An 18,741-nucleotide genomic window follows, 5' to 3' on the forward strand; every position below is an offset into this window, starting at 1 on the left:
CAGAGCTTGGGTGCACTGACCCGGGGGTGTGCTAAGACTCCTGGCCCCCTCACCAATTCTATATTGGTTGTTGGATGTAAGTGAACTATGTTAATGATCTGCTTTGTTTACGTATTAGTTCTGCAAACAACAAGAGTACATGAACTAACCAAAGAAAGAAGAACACCAGACAACACAGGTCTCCAAAAGTGCTGGGGAGTATATGTGAGCCCCCTCCCATAAGTGCTTACATAAGCGTGGGGCACACATCAAGAGACAAATCAAATTCTAAATGTATACAATATTGTGTATACAATAGTATATGTACAGAAGAGAGCAGACGATCCTCCATGTGGGAATGATTGAAGTTTCTTGTTGGTAGCATCCAGCCATGGATGGAGCCAGCTTCTCCATTGTCTGAGTGTTTTTTCTATTATTTTCATTTTCTCTCTTTCTCTCTTCCCTTGAGGACTTGGGTTGGTGGCAGTGGTCCACAATTAATCACATTACTCTGGAAAATGGATATAACTATCATTGAGTCCACTGGAGTTCCCTGTGTTTAATTTCCTACTCCGGTCCTCTGTGCTGTCGTCCTCTGACCAGTGATCCCTGCTGAGTTGCACTTGAGCCCACAGACGGTGAGCTGAACGAGCGGGTGTACTTGAGAGTGTTGGAGCAGTGGGGTTTCCACTTCACCTTTCCCAGTGCTGGAGAGATGCAAGTTTAACTTTGTTGTGATGCTGGTACCTGTTTCACCTATGTGAAGTTTGTGACATTGTGCACATGTAGAGAAAATGATACTGCAAATTCTTCCATCGCCCCTCCCATCTGGCAAGTTGTGAGTGTATGAGTAAATATCTGCAGTTTGACAGTATTTTTTGTTTATTGAATTAGACTGCAGTGTCTAGAAAGTTAACTTAATTTGTTTTCTACTGTGTACTTACCTTTAATAGGAGGGTGGTGATTATTGAGGCTGTAATAAAGGTCATGCCCCTATGATGTCATCCAGGAACCTGAGGTAGAATGAGTTTGAGTGCACCTCTTGCGAGGGCCCCTCGTTGCCACTCACTAATATAGATGTTGGCATCAGCAGTGTGCCATGGCTGTCCCCTGCACCTGTATTAATCTTAATTTAATTCATATTTGTTATAGATAATGCCTATTTGGCATTCTTCGGGGAAATTGCCCTATGTAATTTCTTGTTTGTACTGCAGTTTATTTATTAGTTTATGTCCCTCCCAACCCCATCACTGTCCTTCTTCAAGTATTACGGACAAAAGATTTTTTGAAAATTCTTTTTAATAATTATGAACATAGTGGGTTTGAGGTATTACATCTTTGAAAGCCTCCTTTGTTCAAAAACCACTGCAGAGCACTCATCTATAGCTTCAAAACAAATTATAGTTCCTCATCCATAGTTCCTACAGATTCAGCCAACTCATACACATTGTGTGAACTGTATCCACGTTTTTAAACGAAGCAATTCACTGCTGCCAGATGAAATTCTACAGCTCCACTCAAAGATATTAACAGAAGGGAAACTAATATTTCAGAGGAATGTTTTTGATCATGGTATTTGGTTGACAAATAACATTGTCATGTAACATGTAACTATAACCAGTTCACTGAAACATATGGAACAACGATCTGATCGCTTCACTCATATAATCAGATGATCTCTGCTTTGGGAAAAGATGGGAAGCAAAAAAATGCAAAAGCCGTGTGATGCAATGAAGCTGTGCTCGATCTTTTCTCTGTGGTATAAGGTGATGATACAGAAACAAACTATTATATTATTAATTTGATTATATTGTCAGGGAAAATATTCATTTTCAAAGCTGCTGATGTGGATTTCTTGAATTATCAATTAATTGAAAATGTTCATTAAAGATCACTTTATTCTGCAAATATAAATGATGTTAAACATTTAGAAAGGTGGAAGAGGTTTATTGAGTTTGTAATGAACTAAAAAGATATGAAATGCAGAATCAGAAATAATTGTTTTTGTTTTTTAGCCTTTTGTCTGTTATTACTTAAGGTATTTAGGTTGTAAGGTTTGTTTGTTTTTTTTAGCTTTATTGGTAAAATAACATGAACAACAAAATATGACAGAAAGACAAAGTTGTAACCACCATAAAACATAACAGACAGTTGACTTAACATAGAGTATATAAGATGAAATTTAGGGGTATTTTAATGCAAATAATAATAATATTTAAAAAAGGGTTGTTAGGGCCTGTTGATACATGTTGAAATGAAATATGTTTGTTTGTTATATGGTTCGTTTAAAGTGCGACTTAGTGTTTTAAGATTGTTCTGTGTTTATTGTTTGTCTTCTGGTGATTTATGTCATTTTTTATCAGATAAATAGATGAATACTATACCTATAGTGAAACTTGCTGTGGTGTTTTTAGAGATGTGAGGCCCACCTGCCGGATGAGACTGACAGTCAGTGTGTGCTGTCCCGGTAGAAACAGTGTGATCTCTGCAAGTCCTTTGTCACTTCACCGCTGGCTCTGTCGTGTTTTGATTCCTTTTCCTTTTGAATCAATTTTGGTCTTTGAGTTAAAATATAATTTTTATCTTTGCTAGTTAGTCTGAGAAGATGAAACTGAATAGGAAGTGCTATCTCGGTGGGTTTCTGACAGATATACCACTATATTTGAATTATTATTGCAATTATTATTATTGCATCAAAAACGAATATGAAGTAGAAGTTTTTACCATATCACGTCTGTTTTAATATAGTAGACTTTATTTACACTACCACCCTTAATTATGAGACCCTCTACCGCAGCGAGAGCCCACACTGTTACACTCCGTGACGCCTCTTTTAAGGTGGACCAGAAATTTACCAAGACGGAGCTGTGGACACGGAGCGAGGTTCAGCGTCGTCCCAATGAGCCGCTCCATGCAAACAAAGCCCATCAGGATCCACCGGAGCCACAATCATGACTGACATGTCTTCCAACCAATCACCGTAGCTCAAACGTTACCATCTATGGTCGCTTTTAGTTTTCTAAAAGTATGCGTCCAATCACAATGCGCGGTAGGAGGGGTGGTACGTTTACATGTGCCAGCAGCTTCGTGTTCCGTGAGCGTGCTGTCCAACTACCAATCACAATGCTTGAATCCTGTGTTGTTTTCGTGGGCGTGTCTGAAAGTTACACCAATCACACGCAGGACTGAGTCAAGGTTGGTTTGTGTGCAGAACAGAGGAACTGCTGCTGTCACTGGAAAGGTATGAGTGAACCAGAGAAAAATGTCTATGGCTGGGTTTATGGTTTAGTTCAGAATCGCTGTAAACTCTTATTGTCTGTCAGTGTGTGTATGCTGTGTACATGCTCCTGTATTGTAGCGGGTAGGCCTAGCTAACCAGCAGATTAGCCCCTCTACAACTCTTCTACTGAGCCTTTATCACTGGACAGCTTAGCAGCTAAGTGCTAGCCCGCTAACGTTGCTCGGTGTAGATGAATGGGCTCCGTGTGTTCGAGAGCCCCGCTCCGCTCCGCTTATGGCTCTGCTCGGATGGGCGTGAGTCCTCGGGGATAGAGGCTAGCTGCTGGCCTAGTGGGAGAAGCTACAACAACCGGAGGAGCTAACTGGTGCTGGGCTATCGGCTCTTCTGCTGCGGTTAAAATGAAGCATCGACACGACAGTACTTATGGCAGAAAGTGCGAACTGATTTCCGTCACCAGCTTGCTGACATGCGGGACTCGGCAGAGAGCAGCTGAGAGTGCGTCCGGGGACATACCGCGCTGCTAACTGTGTCGTTGTTCTCGGGCTGGGTGAAGTAGCCCTCTGTCATAAAGCTTTATTCTTCCCCTCTGGGCTAGCCAGCATAGTTTAGCCCCACTAAAGTTAGGCTTGGACAGAAACACAGACTTTTGCCTGTTGCACTTCAGAGATTGAGACTGGAGCTGGTTCTGCAGCCCAGTGTTTTAATTGTTTTGTTTTTTTAAAAGAAACAATTGTTTAACAGAGACAAAGTTTTTGCATAAAGAGAGATTAAAGCTGCACTGCTCAACTTTTTCACATGAACATTCTATCAAATGACTTTATGTAATCTCCACGCATAGTGATGAACTTCAGAGAGTTGTCACTCAACTCTGCATTTCCCCTCAGCTTTGTGGAGTTGAGTTTATTATTTTTTAATAGCCTTTTTTAGCTCATTGTTTTGGTTTCCTGCCCCATTAAGTCTGCTCTCATCCATCCCATCTTCAGTTTCAGCAGGCAGATGTTTTCAGTCAAACAGCTGTAAAAAAGGTCGTAGGTCATGTTCACTATAACAGCTACGTACGGAAATGATATGTCAGCGGTTGTGTTTTCACATTGGCCGAAAAGCCCTCATTATTAATGCTGCTGGAGGACAACTGTGGTCCTAAAACCAGGTTCTACAGAGAGTTAAAAACAGAGTCTCTTCCTCCACTGAGGATGACTGGCAGTTGTGGTGTAAACCTGTGATGTGTGCCGTAGAACAAACAAGTTAATCGGCAGTTGCAGAAGGCCAAGCTCTCTTCTTCTTGTAAGTGACTGGCTTTGGACCACAGTGACAACTGCCACTAAATGTCACTGAGCAGCTGTGTGGAGAGAGAGGGGGAGTGAGACACACACTCACGCTGGGGCTGTGTGGTGGTAATGTGAGGTTAAACAGAAAGGGATCCCTACTGCCAAAAATGGCCTCAGCCACTTCCTCTGCTTTGGTAAACTGTCTGGATTGTGAAAGAAGTGTGCGTGTGTGTGAGAGAGGCGCAGGGTATGTGGGTTGAGTGGTTGCACAGTGAGGAGGGATTCATATTAGTTGTGTTAAGACCTGTGGGAAGTTGAACTGGTCCATGTAAATGGGAAATTGACACTTGGCCTGTGTAGAGGTGTCATTTTGCTGCTGGGGAAGCCACTGGACGAACACATAATGAAATGACTGGCACTGAGACCAGTGAGTGAGTTTTATGGAGCAGAAAATATGGTTTTGGTGTCTGTGGTGCAGCCTCTCCTCTCTGTCCGCCTCTGCTCTGCCCTCTCTGTGGTAGCAGGAAGTTACCAAGGCTTGGGAGTAGTAACGTCACATCACATGACCGACCAGCACAGCACAATCATAATCATGGTGGTGATCTGTCAGTTTCACCGAGAAGTTGGTGGATTGATCTGAATAACTAAAGAAAAAAACCCAGTGTTAATATGTAAACATCAGCAAGGGCACAAGTTTCTATGGTGATGTCAATCACAAGTTCTATGCACTTGACGGTTAGATATAATGTTGATAATGCTGTTGCTGGTTCACCAATATGGAGATATCTTGCTGTATTAATTCTCTTCAAATCTTTCGTCATGCTGCAGCTCTGATGATTGATTTTTTTTTTTTTTTACACAACAATTACAACATCAGTAAATATGAAAACTTGTGACAGCATATTCAAGTTGATACCGCGCTGCCTGACTAACTCCAGGAGCACTCATGACCATATTTATACATTACAATGCTCCCTGTCATGATGTTGTGTTAACCAGAGGCCCTGCAATCTGATCAGATCCTGCTGTGCTCGGTCTCTCTGTGTTTGCAACTTTCCTGCCTCTAAAAAGCAGCGTCTCTGACGAAAAACAGAAAGATAGAAATGTACTTATACATGTAATTATACATGTAGTGAAATATACACAGAGGCTCCAAAAGCTTTGGTCAAACCATGCTGCACATTCACTTTCAATGGTGGTGACCTATCAATAGCCTTGTAAATATGACTGTTGTACTGTGTATCAGACAGTGGAAATAAAAATAAAATTTGCTTCCTGTTAATACAACTTTCAGATCCACGTACAGACACCTTACACTGATGAGGTGGGTAGAAACAGCATGGAGGCAGCCAATCAAAACCAGCCCATTATCAGAGCTCAAAAGTGCCTCTGCCAAACTATATGTGTGCCTCCCTTACAATTACATTGGTGGGGTAGCCGACCCCCGCCTCCAACGGTAACCCAGTACCCAAGAAACCAAGGAAAAAAACTCAAAAATGATCAAACAAAATACTATATCTATGTTATTTTTTCATTAGAGCTCAGTGTGAGTCTCTGCTGTGTTTTGTTGTCATTTACAGTGGCGTCTCTCTCCTCTGCACTGCTCCAACAGCTTTGCCATCACTGCTACATGAATTGTAATCTACCAAGTAAGACCATAAATGTTTAGTGTGCCAGCATTAAAACAGCTTTCCCTGAACAGTTTTTTTTTTCATTACGGTGCCAGAATAGCCCTGTGTAATTAGATACAGTATATTATCATGAATGAAATCCAGCTCTGTAGATCATCTCCCTCCACACGTTCTGTCCACCAATTCTGTCTCCACTTTCCCATTCTGTTGTATATTTCCTCCAGGATTTTGCCCACTGTCTTGTTGCCAGCTGGTTTTGCTTTGCTTCGCTAACCAGCAGAGTGGGGTCGCAAAGTGCAGCAACATAACCAAAAGAGCAAGAATACTACACAACAACATACACGATGGTTGGTCACATGACATGATGTTACTGCTAAACAAACATCCACCCTTTCTGTGTCAGCGTTTGGCTGAGAGTGGGGCTCAGCTCTTCCACACACCCACACGTTGGTCCAGTCTTCTTACAGTTGTGAGGACACTCATTCACATAATTCATTCCCCAGCCCCTGACCCTGAACCCTGACCCTGGCCCTGGCCCTGAACCCTGAACCCTGACCCTGACCCTTTATTATCAAACAGCCCTTTAAAGTTGTGAGAACTAACCAAAGTGTTCTCGTTACTGTATGTACAATAAAACCTTTGTGAGTAAAAGCCAATAAGAGTCATTTATTGAAGCAGCAGTTAAAGACGCATCAACTTTCAGCTTTGCTCAGTCTCCCATCCAACTCCACAGCAAACTGCTTGAAATATTGCTGTTGATGCTCTAGAAATAATATTTTTATTTGATCTGAAATAGGCGGAACTGAAGTAAATTCTAATCCTGTTCTGCATTTACTCTTTTTAATAATATCTTAGGACAGAGTCTTTAGTAATGACAAAGACCCAGTGAGAGTATCAATACAGCAGCAGACTGATAAAGAGTTTTGATAAGAGTAGTAGAGTTGATAAAATCCTAACCGCACCCATACACAGTCCTGACACCATTCAGCTCCTCTGTTTTTTTTTTTTTAGCCAATGACTCGATGGCGCGTACCACATGAGCGCAGGCGAGTTGCCGGTCGACTCCGACCTGCACGACTCTTTCCTGCAGGTCATTCCTCCTCTCTCTGTCTCTTTAGTGTCACTCTCTACTGTCCTGTCCAATGAAGGCGAAAATGCCCAAAAAGACAACAGCTCTGTCACCTCATTTGTCCATAACTAACATTAATTCCAGACCCCTTCAATTTATTGTGCATTTAATTGTAAATGGATAAAATGGTCATTTTTTCCCATCAGTCTACACTCAGTAATCCATGTTGACAAAGTGAAAATAGTTTCAGAAACAAATATATGAAAATCAGAACCTGAAATCTCTCATTGACAGTTATTCACAGCCTTAATTCAGTACTTGGGCAGCAGCTACAGCTTCCAGTCTTCTTGGGTGAGTCTTCACAAAATCTGAACACCTGCATGTAGGCAGTTTATCTCAGTCAGTTAGATCCCCTCAAGCTTCATCAGATTGGACAGGAACCATGTGTAAACAATTTTATCTATTTCCAATTGAATATACAACACAATAAAGTGTGCAGAATACGTTTCTGTAGCCACTGTGTTCTGTTTCAAAATAGTTTAATAACCTGGTTAAGTCAGTTTGCCCCTGTGCCTTATGCCAAGTTATATACAGCTCCAAAATCACAACAGAAGTCATCTCAGGGCACTTTTCAAATAGAGCAGGTCTAGACTGTGCTCTTTATGATATTCGTGAATTAATATTAATTGATTAATATTTCAAATGAGAAATCTTTATCTCAAAATCTGAGCACATGAAATGAAAACATTTAGACACCAGCAGAGCGGAGAGAGAGGACATCAGGTCGCTTCTTCTCTAATTATCTATTGTAATTTTACCATGCGCTCTATTGTGCACACAGGGCATGTACTTCCTGTTTGTCTGTCCTGGAGGAGGGATCTTCCTCTGTTGCTCTTCCTGAGCTTTCTGTCAGATGTTCCCTGTTAAAGGGCCTCTGGGGACTTTTTTCCTTGTCTGATTCAAGGTTGTAAGGACAGAGGTCGTCCTGTGCAGTACAGATTCAACTATTAGTGCTGGACAACATCATTTAAAATATTACAGTAATAATATGAATATTTTTGCATTACATAGGACCAAACTGTTTTGTATATGTCACACAAAAACCTTTTTTTAGTTTGTAATTACGTCTTCCTCAGAATCATTGATGTGGATGTCAAGAATGTGCAGAAGAATACATTATCAATAATAATCATTCAATCAATCAGTTATCTATAATAAAAGTACAATGGAATTCATTCATCATTTTATTTCATGTATTTTTTTTACAGGGCCACTGCACATTTTCACCATACCTGCCACTGTGCTAGTTCTCTGGCCTCAGCAACAGCAGTAACTTAATAAACAAGTGCAGCATCCTCAAGACTAGGGATGGGCATTGATAAGATTATATTGATACCAATTCCATTATTGATTCTGCCTCTTGATCCGATTCTTATCGATTCTCTTAACAACTCCTGATCAATTTTCTATGTGGGGACAAAAAAGTAGGTCCACACAGTTTTGATAAGCTCAGAGATGTACGATTCTAAAGCTTTGCACTGTTTGGAGCTGGTTCTCAACTGTAGCCGGTTTCCAATTCCCACCCCTATAGTCAAGACAGTGCTACTGTTGGATCACACATCACCTGACAGTGCATGGGAAATGTTCAGCGTTCAAAGAGCGTCTGCGTCTGTATTAACTATGTTTCTACCTCTACGTTTGAGCTCAGCTTCTCTCACATACTGTAGCCAATGCTTGTAAATGACAAAGTCTTTGGGTTGGTAAACGGCCCCCTCTGAGGGAAAATAAGATGGAAAAAAAGAAGATGGCCCAGTGACACAGTAAAGTGCGTCTCTGGATGCTTATCACTTACCTGTTTGTCTATGGGGAGTAGAGCGGAGCGGTGGCCTGTGAGTCAGAGTATGAGATGCTAACAGTTGTATTGGTGTGTTCTCTTTCAGCCCAGTTGTCCATCCAGCACCATGGGAAAGAAGAGTCGGGTGAAGACTCAGAAGTCGGGCTCAGGAGCCAGCGCTGTGGTTTCCCCCAAAGAGATGATGAACATCATCTCTGAACTGCTGCAGAGTACGTTTACTTCAAACTTCCACCTCTACCTGAGGACAGATCTGTTTACTCACTCATCCCATATCCCACTGCTCACACAGACGCCTAGATGCTCACTCACATGGAGGAAAGTATGTGTTTGTTTTAAAGGTGTGTTGGCACCTAGCACATTTGGAGCACATCCCTCATCGCTCCTGGAGAATTTATTCATATCTGCCTCGACCGGCTGGGTTGAGAGGAGAGAAAAGGGGCAGAGGGAAGAGAGAGACCAGGAACAGCCGTATATACTGTTGTGTTTAAGCACTGTCAGACTGGTTGTTATAATGGTAATAATAATAGTGATACTTATACTGATTATAATGGTATTAATAATAACAACAGCAATTATATCAGCACCAATTAAAAATAGTAATAATACATATGTTACAACCCAGCTCATTTTTGAGGAAAGGGGAAGCAACATGGACTCAGATGTGATTGGTAACACATATAAATTATAATGATGCAATCTCTGATAAAGGGTTAAGTAAAAGGGGAAACTTGTGCTATTTAATAAAAGAACCAAATATAACAAAAAGAGGACTCTAGACAACACAAGTGTTTTAAACTCACTTTCTAAAACAAAAGGAAATGGAAAGAAAACTTCTCTACCTTCTCTGCACTAAAATAAAACAGCCTTCTGACAAAGTTCAGTGCCCACGTCAGGTGCATTGCTGAGCTCTATGTCTCAGCCACTGAAAGGCCTCAGCTTGTTCCAGGCTCAGTGGGCGCAGGAGGTGAGGATGTCTCCTGTAGCTGTAGCTAATCACAATGTAGGATCCACACATCCTGCTTAGCATATGCAAAATATGACGAGAGTTAGCCGCAAAAAAAAGAGTGTTGTTGTGTCAGTTATGGATCCTGCAGCTCTGGAGTCAGAGACACCTGCAGAATGAGGACAGAGAGAGAGAAGCACAAACTCCAGTGTGACAGAAATGATGCAGAGAGGAAGTGCTCAGTGCATTGTGGGAGTTCCCCAGCAGCCTCAAATCATATCAGCATAACTAAAGGAAGGTTCAGGGCTCTTTAAAGTTATGTTCCATGTAATATGAAAAAGGTTTGATCATACAGATCAAATAGACAACATAATGTGTATGTTTCAGGTGTGTTTGGCTTTATGGGTCAGTTGAAGTGATACAGTTGCAGTGTTAACAGTTGCCCTGTGTTTTCCCAGAATGCAGCAGTGCAGCACCCTCTGCTGGTAAAGAGTGGGAGGAGTACATCCAGATCAGAGGCTTGGTGGAGAAGATCCGCAAGAAACAGAAGGGTGAGGATGATGTGTGCACACACAATGTTCAAGTAATGAAACTGTTGATTTGATCTGACAGCACCAAAGAATTATGAAGTGAACATAGGATATTAGTTTGGGGTGAGGATTGGCCTGTGACTTGGGGGACATCCAGAACATAAAGAAGTAAAATATTTGTTGTGTGTGTGTGTGTGTGTGTGTGTGTGTGTGTGTGTGTGTGTGTGTGTGTGTGTGTGTGTGTGTGTGTGTGTGTTCAGGTCTGTCAGTAGTGTTTGAGGGCAGCAGAGAGGACTACTTCTCGGACCTGATGTCCTGGGCTCAGGAGAACGGGGCGTCCTGTGATGGCTTCACTGTGACCAACTTTGGGATGGAGGGCTACGGCCTGCGGGCCACCAGAGACATCAAGGTGAGCCCAACACTGTTCCTGTGTTTTCAAAGGATTTTAAAAAGGACCAGTCTGCTGATATTCAGTTCTTTTGTTCAGGTTGACTGATACACTGTTGGCTTTGATTGGTTTCCGTATGACCCACAGCAATATCAGTGTGATCACTGGGTCATGTATTAGAAAACAGCTGGCAGAGGTGCCTGTGCTGACAATAGTTGTTGCAGGAATCAAAGGTGCGATTCATTAACTTCCTGTCCCTACATTTAAAAATCTGACCTTTGACTTTTCTCGTTGGAGGAGCAGTGCTGACTCACAGTAGAGCTTGCTTACTAAATTCAAGGACCTGTCTGCTGTTGCAGCAGACTGGCAGAGCATACTGTACATAATGCTGAAGCTGTTATAGTGTGTGTGTGTGTGTGTGTGTGTGTGTGTGTGTGTGTGTGTGTGTGTGTGTGTGTGCGCAGGCAGAGGAGCTATTCCTGTGGATACCCAGGAAGATGCTGATGACAGTGGAGTCGGCCCAGAACTCTGCGATGGGTGAGAACTTCAGTCCATAAAACTTAGCAAATCTAAATAATTTCGTGCCATGAAACATATGATGTATAGGAGAGAGGAAGAAAACACCAAATGGAGCTCCATATTGTGCTGATTTCTGATTAAAAAAAATTCTGAAGTTGAAATAAAAAGTAACAGATTATGTCCGTTTGCTGCAGGGGCTGAATTCACTTCTTTTTACGTCAAACATCAACAATGTAATTTGTCCAAGTCTGGCCAAACTGTTGCATAGAGCTGTTACTGTTTCTTCACTTCCTCTGCGTGAAAATGTCTTCTGCAACAGCAGTAACACAAGACCTTCAGTCTGCTCAAAGCAGTGTTGTATTACCCTGGAACTGAGTGTAACCTCTGTGTCTCAGGTCCTCTGCACAGCCAGGACCGGATCCTGCAGGCCATGGGCAACGTGACGCTGGCCCTTCATCTGCTGTGCGAGCGGGCCAACCCCGCTTCATCCTGGCTGCCGTACATCCGCAGTCTTCCTCAGGAGTACGACACGCCGCTGTACTACCAGCAGGAGGAGGTGCAGCTGCTGCTGGGCACGCAGGCAGTGCAGGATGTCCTGAGCCAGTACAAGAACACTGCACGCCAGTACGCCTACTTCTACAAACTGGTACAGGTAGGCAGATACAGTCACACACACACACACACACACACACAAACTGTACACAGTTGTAGTTACTGGTTGGTTACTTTATGCTTTGATTTCTCCATTCAATATTAAATAAGATCTTAAATTGTGAGGCAGTGGTGGCATTTAAACAACATGAGCTACATGAAATAAATAAAATTTTGTTCCTCCTGAAGCAGTTACAACAAAAAAGTGTGTGTGTTTGTGTGTGTGTGTGTGTGTACATATATATATATATATATATATATATATATATATATATGTGTGTGTGTGTGTATATATATGTGTGTATATACGTGTATATATGTGTATATGGGCTTCTTTTCCTGTTCTGTACATATCAAATGGCTACTGACCATAGAAACACAGGGCTCTGCCTGATGATGTAAAAATCCTACAAATTATTTACACCTACGCTTAATGAGAAATCATCTTTTGTCTGTAACCTTCGGGGCACAGGTCTAAATATAACATTACCCATGAGTCTCGGCTGCCGTGGCCAAGGAGCAGAGGCCAGTCAGAGCAGCAGTGAATTCAAATGCTTCGTCACTGTGTCAACCAATCACATGCGTGCATGCCCATTCCTCCAGCTGGACTTCCTGACATCACAAAGTTCCAGGCGCCCTGACAGCTCATTTTGAGGCTTAGTTTCTGAATACGAGTTGTGTGTGTTTCTCTGTGGATTAAACACTGTCACAGTATTTATATAGTACCTAAACCCGCAGACCTTTTTATAATCAAAGAAGACATCTGACTTTCTACAATATGGGACCTTTAAATATTATGTGATGTATGACAGTGATTTGCATGGTAGCAGTTTGGGAAAAGACCGTAAATAATTTTTTCAGTCCTGTGTTAATATGCCAACAGCTGGAATAAGATGCAGAGACTGATTATGGTATGTGATGAAATACTGGTTAACAGGCCCAGACAACAGATAGGGGGAGAGTGATCTGAGTATGTGCTATTGTCCCATAATGAATGTGAAGCGTGGTGAAATGACAGCTCAGCTTTAATCAGAACTCACCACAGTCCTCCTCTCTGAAGTCGGCCTCTTCTTCCCTCGTCACAGAAGGCTTTCACTCTTCCTGTCAGCAGCTGCTTGTTCGTTTTACATCATGAACAGGCAGGAGACTGGATGTTTGCATGCTAAGACAGCAGCTGTGATATCTGGATTTTCTTTCAGACACTGTTTTATTGGACTATTTCAGTAGTGTGTTTGAGTCATTTTGTGCCTTTCTCAATTAATAACACAATGTTACACAGCTTTTTAAGTGTCAAATATAGATAAGTCTTTTAGAAATCAGGAGTAACCATGGTCAATGCTTCAGTTACTGCTCCATGAAATCCCTTTGCGGTGCAGTTTGGATGGACTCCACTAGGTGGGAGTGTTGTGTTTTAAATGGTTCAGTGCCAGTGAGCTAGAAGAAGAGCTCCAGTGCTGAAGGAGCTTTGCTCATGGACCCATTACTGTTGGTTCCAGTGGTCTAATGAAGTCCATTTGATGCATGTTGATTTCGGTGATAATAATGGTCTGAGTAGATTTCTTGGTATTGTGCCTCCGAAAGGTTCTGGTGTCCCATGCTGAAATCCCATAATGCAAAGTTTTTGGTGTCTTAATGACTACCGGCCAATTGGATAGCGACAGTGACTTTTGATCGTATTGTATATGTATCATTCAAGGATTCATAATGCTTTATAAGTGAACCTATTGACAGACAATGTCTTTGTTGCCCATATTACCTGAGTGCTGCCCTGCATCAGTCTGTGTGACCATGCGTTGGTTACGGTTTAGTTAGCTTGGCTAAGTAGAGACAGTACAGCCGAACAAAGAGGCAAGTTCATTGTTAAACTAACTCGATACAACATAGCAGTTAGTGTTGACTTTGACACTTGGGATTGCTGAGGCTGCCTGCTGATTCCAGTGATGCTGCAGTACGGCTCCATACTGTAGACAGTTTGAATTATACATTCTGACTGTCAGGAAGTTGACGTAGGGATCATCATCATTGGTGATTTGAAGTAGACTGATAATTCTTAAGGCACTGTCTAATTCCAGTTCTGCATTATATTGTCTTTTTACACCTTTGTGATGTTTTGATACATGGGCACAAAGTATCACAAGTCATATGTTTAAAGTAATGCATCATAACTATTAGCCTACCTTGTTAATAATTATTGTTTTATACTATTTTTTTCCCAGTTTTTTTTACTGCTCTCAATTTGCACAGACTGAAACAACTGAAGTTATTAGGTACGTCCTAAATGCTGGACAGTTGTTGGCTGGACAGGCCACAGGCCAACGTTACATCTGTCAGTCTGTGAATGTTCGTGACACAGCTGGTTGGTCAGATGAGTGTTGGACTTTTCCCATTGGCCGTAGCTGTTTTAAAATGATTTGGCATGAACAGTTTCTCTTACATCACAGGAGGCATTTACATTGGATCCATAACAGTTTTACTGTTACTGTTTACTGCTCCACTGTATTTCCTGAAATAGAGATCAGAGCTTTCATTTACTTCACCTGCACAAAGTAACAGGTCTTTATTTCTAATTCTCTCTGTTTGATATGTGGAATCGGTCACACTGTTGCTTCTGTGGATGGATGCACTACGTAACCCTGTTAAAGTTACTGCATTACGCATTAATACAAACTCAACACTTCCTGTAACCTTTTCAAATGAAAAGCCCTCTAGTGTTTCAGAGCACAGAAACCATTTATTTCTTAACAGGGGTTAATTGATGTGCTGTCATGTGCTGCAGTAAGTGTGTTGTCTCATTTCCGGTTGCCACCGTTTCTAATTTTTTTAATTTTTATGGACTGGCCCATCAGTGTGGTTGCCCACCTGGATTTCTCTCAGTGCTGTTGAAAGCCAGTCTGACAGTCTATACTGCAAACAACAATAAAATATGTAATGGACTTGTACTGTCAGCACTCGTGCTGCTGTGACAATAGCCTGTTTATTCTTACATTGACAGGACATGGTGCTGTTTCATTTTGAGATCATTTTCTGTTCGACATTGAAGTGTTTTGATAAGGTTTGTGGCCGATGGGAACGATCAGTGGTACTGAAGGGCGGAATTCAATTCAGTTCATTTAACTTTCTGTTTTGTTGTGTGTGATCACTTCCCCCATGTGTCTTTATGAGAAAGGACAACGCACAGGGTCAGACCAGGAAAGAATTCTGTCTTTCAATTATTTTTTATATGTTTTTTTTCACAAATCGCACTCTGCACACACCTGTACACCCAGCAAATCCTAGGTTTATACCTGGTCTTGTAGTGACTGAAATGGCACATGAATGCACTTAATCAGTGATTTTAGACATGTGTGTGACAGTCTGAAAAAGTATGGAGTTCCACAAAGGAGGAAAAAAGTTGAAAGAACATTTTTTTTCATTGATAAGACAATTTGATTGTATCCACTCTTGGAAACTGAGACTTGATTGGATTTGGAGGTAATGATGACAGAGTACACTTGCAATATATTAATATTGTAATATATAATATAGAAAACTCTATATTGAACTGTAGTAGGATATGCTCTGTTATATATTTTGACTGTATCATATGAGGATTTATAGTAGCCACTGGAACAGCAATAATTCATTTACAGTCAGAAAATTAATCAGCAACTATGTTGACAATCATTTAATGGTCATTTTTGAAGGGGAAATATTTTAATAATATTTTAATAATATAACATTTGCTAGTTCCAGCTTTAATTTAATGTTTTTCTATAGAAGTGTATTGGATATCTTTGTTTTTTTTTTTTCTGAATAAATCTATTTGGGCTGTGGTAAGTTATACCAACCGTTTTTCAGTGTGTGCTGATACTTTACAGATCAAATGATTAATCAGTTCATTGAGAAGGTAATGGGTAGATTATCTGATCACGAAATACAGCTGTAGTCAGCACAGCAACAGTAACAGTGTAGAGTATTGGGATTGTGAGGTTTGGATGCTGGAGTGTTGAATAATGATGCTGCTCTGAGTTTGACCTCTCATGACAGACACACACACACACACACACACACACACACACTATTACTATTACTATTTGTTTTTGTTTTTGTTTTACATTTTTGTGTTTCTTTTAATCTATTTATTTTACTTTAGGAACTATATGTTGTTTTCTTTTCTCATCTTATTATTGATTTATCATCCTCGATGCTTTGGCAACATTCACCTGACATTAATGCCAGGAAAGCTTACTGAGTTAAACTGAATTGTATTGACAGAGAGAGAGAGAAAGATGGAGACAGAGAGAGAGAGAGAGAGAGAGAGAGAGACGGAGACAGAGAGGGAGGGGTTTTTAAGGAAGGTACATTCAGGTCAATTCAATTCAAAGCCAATGTGACAAGCTAATTTTCCAGCCCGGTCATCTGAGGAGGAGGGAGGAGAGGGAGGAGGTGGGGACAGAGTCAGGGGCTACACAGGGAGGGAAGTGTGTGTGTGTGTGTGTGTGTGTGTGTGTGTGTGTGTGTGTGTGTGAGGAAAGGAGATGTATCAAAGATGAGGGGACAGGACACACACACCATCTCACTAAGCGCACACAGAGCTCTGTGTGTGTGGGCTTGTTTCACTATTCTGAAAAATGGGAGCGCACTACACATGAGGGGTCTGACAGCTTTGCAGGGATGTAAATGATGGACTGCACAGGTTTAAATGGCTGCTTGAGGGTTCAGACTTGGTTTTAGGGTTCAGGTTAGAATCAGGTTTAGGTCAGGGTCAGGGGCAGGGTTTGGGTTAGTGTAAGGGGCTAGGGAATGTATTATGTCAGTGATGGATGCTCACAAATAAAGTAAAATGAGGATATGTTTATGTGTGTGTTTGTGTGTGTGTGTGTGTTCAGTATGTATAACAGGCTATGTCAGGATAATTATTTGTCACATCCAGGGTTGTCGTTTTAATCATGTCTCTCAGCTTGTGACATTGCTGGACTATGCCGGATCTGCACTGGACTGGGAAGGTTTTGGGTCTGATTCACTCATCAGACTGGATCTGGATCGGAGTCTCCCTGGTTTCCAATCTTTTGATATTTACAACTTGTTGTGCGAGAGGAACAGCAAAGGGATAGTGAGCAGAGATCCGCAAAAGCCACTGAAAGTGTGCTCACTGGGAAATGACATTTTCACAGAGCAGAGTAATATTAATATGGAACAGCATCTCCATGGCAGCGGAAGGTCAGAAAATTTAGAAAATATTTCTAATGATCACAGATCACTCTCCCCTCCCCCTTGTGTACAAATAACAACCAGAGTTATGTATAACACTACATTTTAGGCTGCAGAAATGATACCGACCACATTAAGAATAAAACAGTATGTATTGGTTGGCGTGTTACACAATTATGAAAGACAATATTTCTCTTGCATTAAAACGGCCACAGTTCTTATCGACTGATCAGATGAATTCTGCTGTTTCTGTTGAGACGAGTGGTCACGTCCTCCCCCTGGAGCCCGTCCCTGCTATGCTCCACCTCTGCGCTGTCTTGCACACGTGATGATGCGTAAACTCTCTGCCTCCATCCTGATGTCGCTGAGCAAGCAGTCGTCAGTAGGCCCGTACGCAGTAGCCATCCCATAACATGACTCTAATAAACTCAAATAAACAGGAATGGACATGTTGGATATTTAACCCAAACAAAAGCCACACACACCTGGACTCCTACGCAGCGCTCGATGATTGACCTCCTCTGTGAGTGCTTCTAGTTGTGTTACTTTTCCTGTGCCTGTGCGAACTGGAGATTGTTTTTAGATGATACCTGGATGTGCAGATGAGTCCAAATACAGCCCAAAATACCAGGTGTGCCTGCAGAGTCTCTCCCTGGTGTTTGTGGCCTGCTGCTGGGTGGGTGGACAAAACATGTTGGTGAGCCCGACCTTGAAGGGCCAGAGGAACCCGTCATATCGCAGAGTGCTGTGCTTCATCATATCAGTGACTGTATTGGGAAAGAGCGAGAGAGAGAAATTAGCACCTGCAGGGGTGGGGACAGTGCTCTGTTCCTACCTGTTACATGTTGGAACAATCTAACTGATCACATTTAACTTCACCCACAGGAGTGAATTTATGTTGATTGTTGATTTGATGTAATTTACACGACCACAGTCTGGGTCTGAATGCTTTTTGGTAAATCAGAGATTTCAGTTTTTTTTATTTTAATAAATTTGCAAAAATGTCTAAAGACATGTTTGGATGATGTTGGATGATTTGGTGTAGATTGATGGGGAGAAATGTCAGTTTGATCCATTTACATTTCAGTCTGCAACACAATAAAGTGAAGGTGCTGATGTGTACAGACAGAGACAACCACTACTGACGTACAAAGACACAGCTGTAACTCCTGCATGTACACACTTCCCAACCTGCACTGGTGCATGATATTGGCAGTGGGGCCATGTATGTAAAAAAATAAAAAATCATGCTCACGTTCACATGTTTACTTTTATCGCTGCAGCATTCTATCGGAGAAATCTCTGCCTGATTGTCCTTGTTACCTTTATCGGAGCATTTTCCATTGATGTCTATTTCCTTTCCAATTATTCTAGTTGGTGCCAAATTAAAGACAATAGACTTTCTTTACAAGAGTGAGATGAGAGGATTGATACAAGTCTCCTGACTCTGTGATGCGTGCAGAGCAGAATAAGGATA

The 18,741-nt window shown here is 41.6% G+C and overlaps 1 protein-coding gene across 2 annotated transcripts in view; it reads left to right on the forward strand.

The window, feature by feature from the left end:
* setd3 (SET domain containing 3, actin histidine methyltransferase) overlaps nt 1–18,741 on the forward strand; it is a 34,404-nt gene that overhangs the window by 929 nt on the left and 14,734 nt on the right. The window contains exons 1-6 of one of the 2 annotated variants that reach the window (XM_071471195.1): nt 3,044–3,220; nt 9,129–9,252; nt 10,445–10,537; nt 10,777–10,925; nt 11,369–11,441; nt 11,819–12,075. In XM_071471195.1, the coding sequence (XP_071327296.1) occupies nt 9,150–9,252; nt 10,445–10,537; nt 10,777–10,925; nt 11,369–11,441; nt 11,819–12,075 (675 nt within the window). In that variant the 5' untranslated portion in view covers nt 3,044–3,220; nt 9,129–9,149. Of the gene's footprint in view, nt 1–3,043; nt 3,221–9,128; nt 9,253–10,444; nt 10,538–10,776; nt 10,926–11,368; nt 11,442–11,818; nt 12,076–18,741 lie in introns of those variants that run through there. The other variant, XM_071471194.1, reaches the window with a different exon arrangement.

Source organism: Trachinotus anak, unplaced genomic scaffold, assembly GCF_046630095.1.
Source record: "Trachinotus anak isolate AG129_WGS33_773 ecotype Australia unplaced genomic scaffold, CSIRO_AGI_Tana_v1 ptg000033l, whole genome shotgun sequence".
NCBI lineage: Eukaryota > Metazoa > Chordata > Actinopteri > Carangiformes > Carangidae > Trachinotus > Trachinotus anak.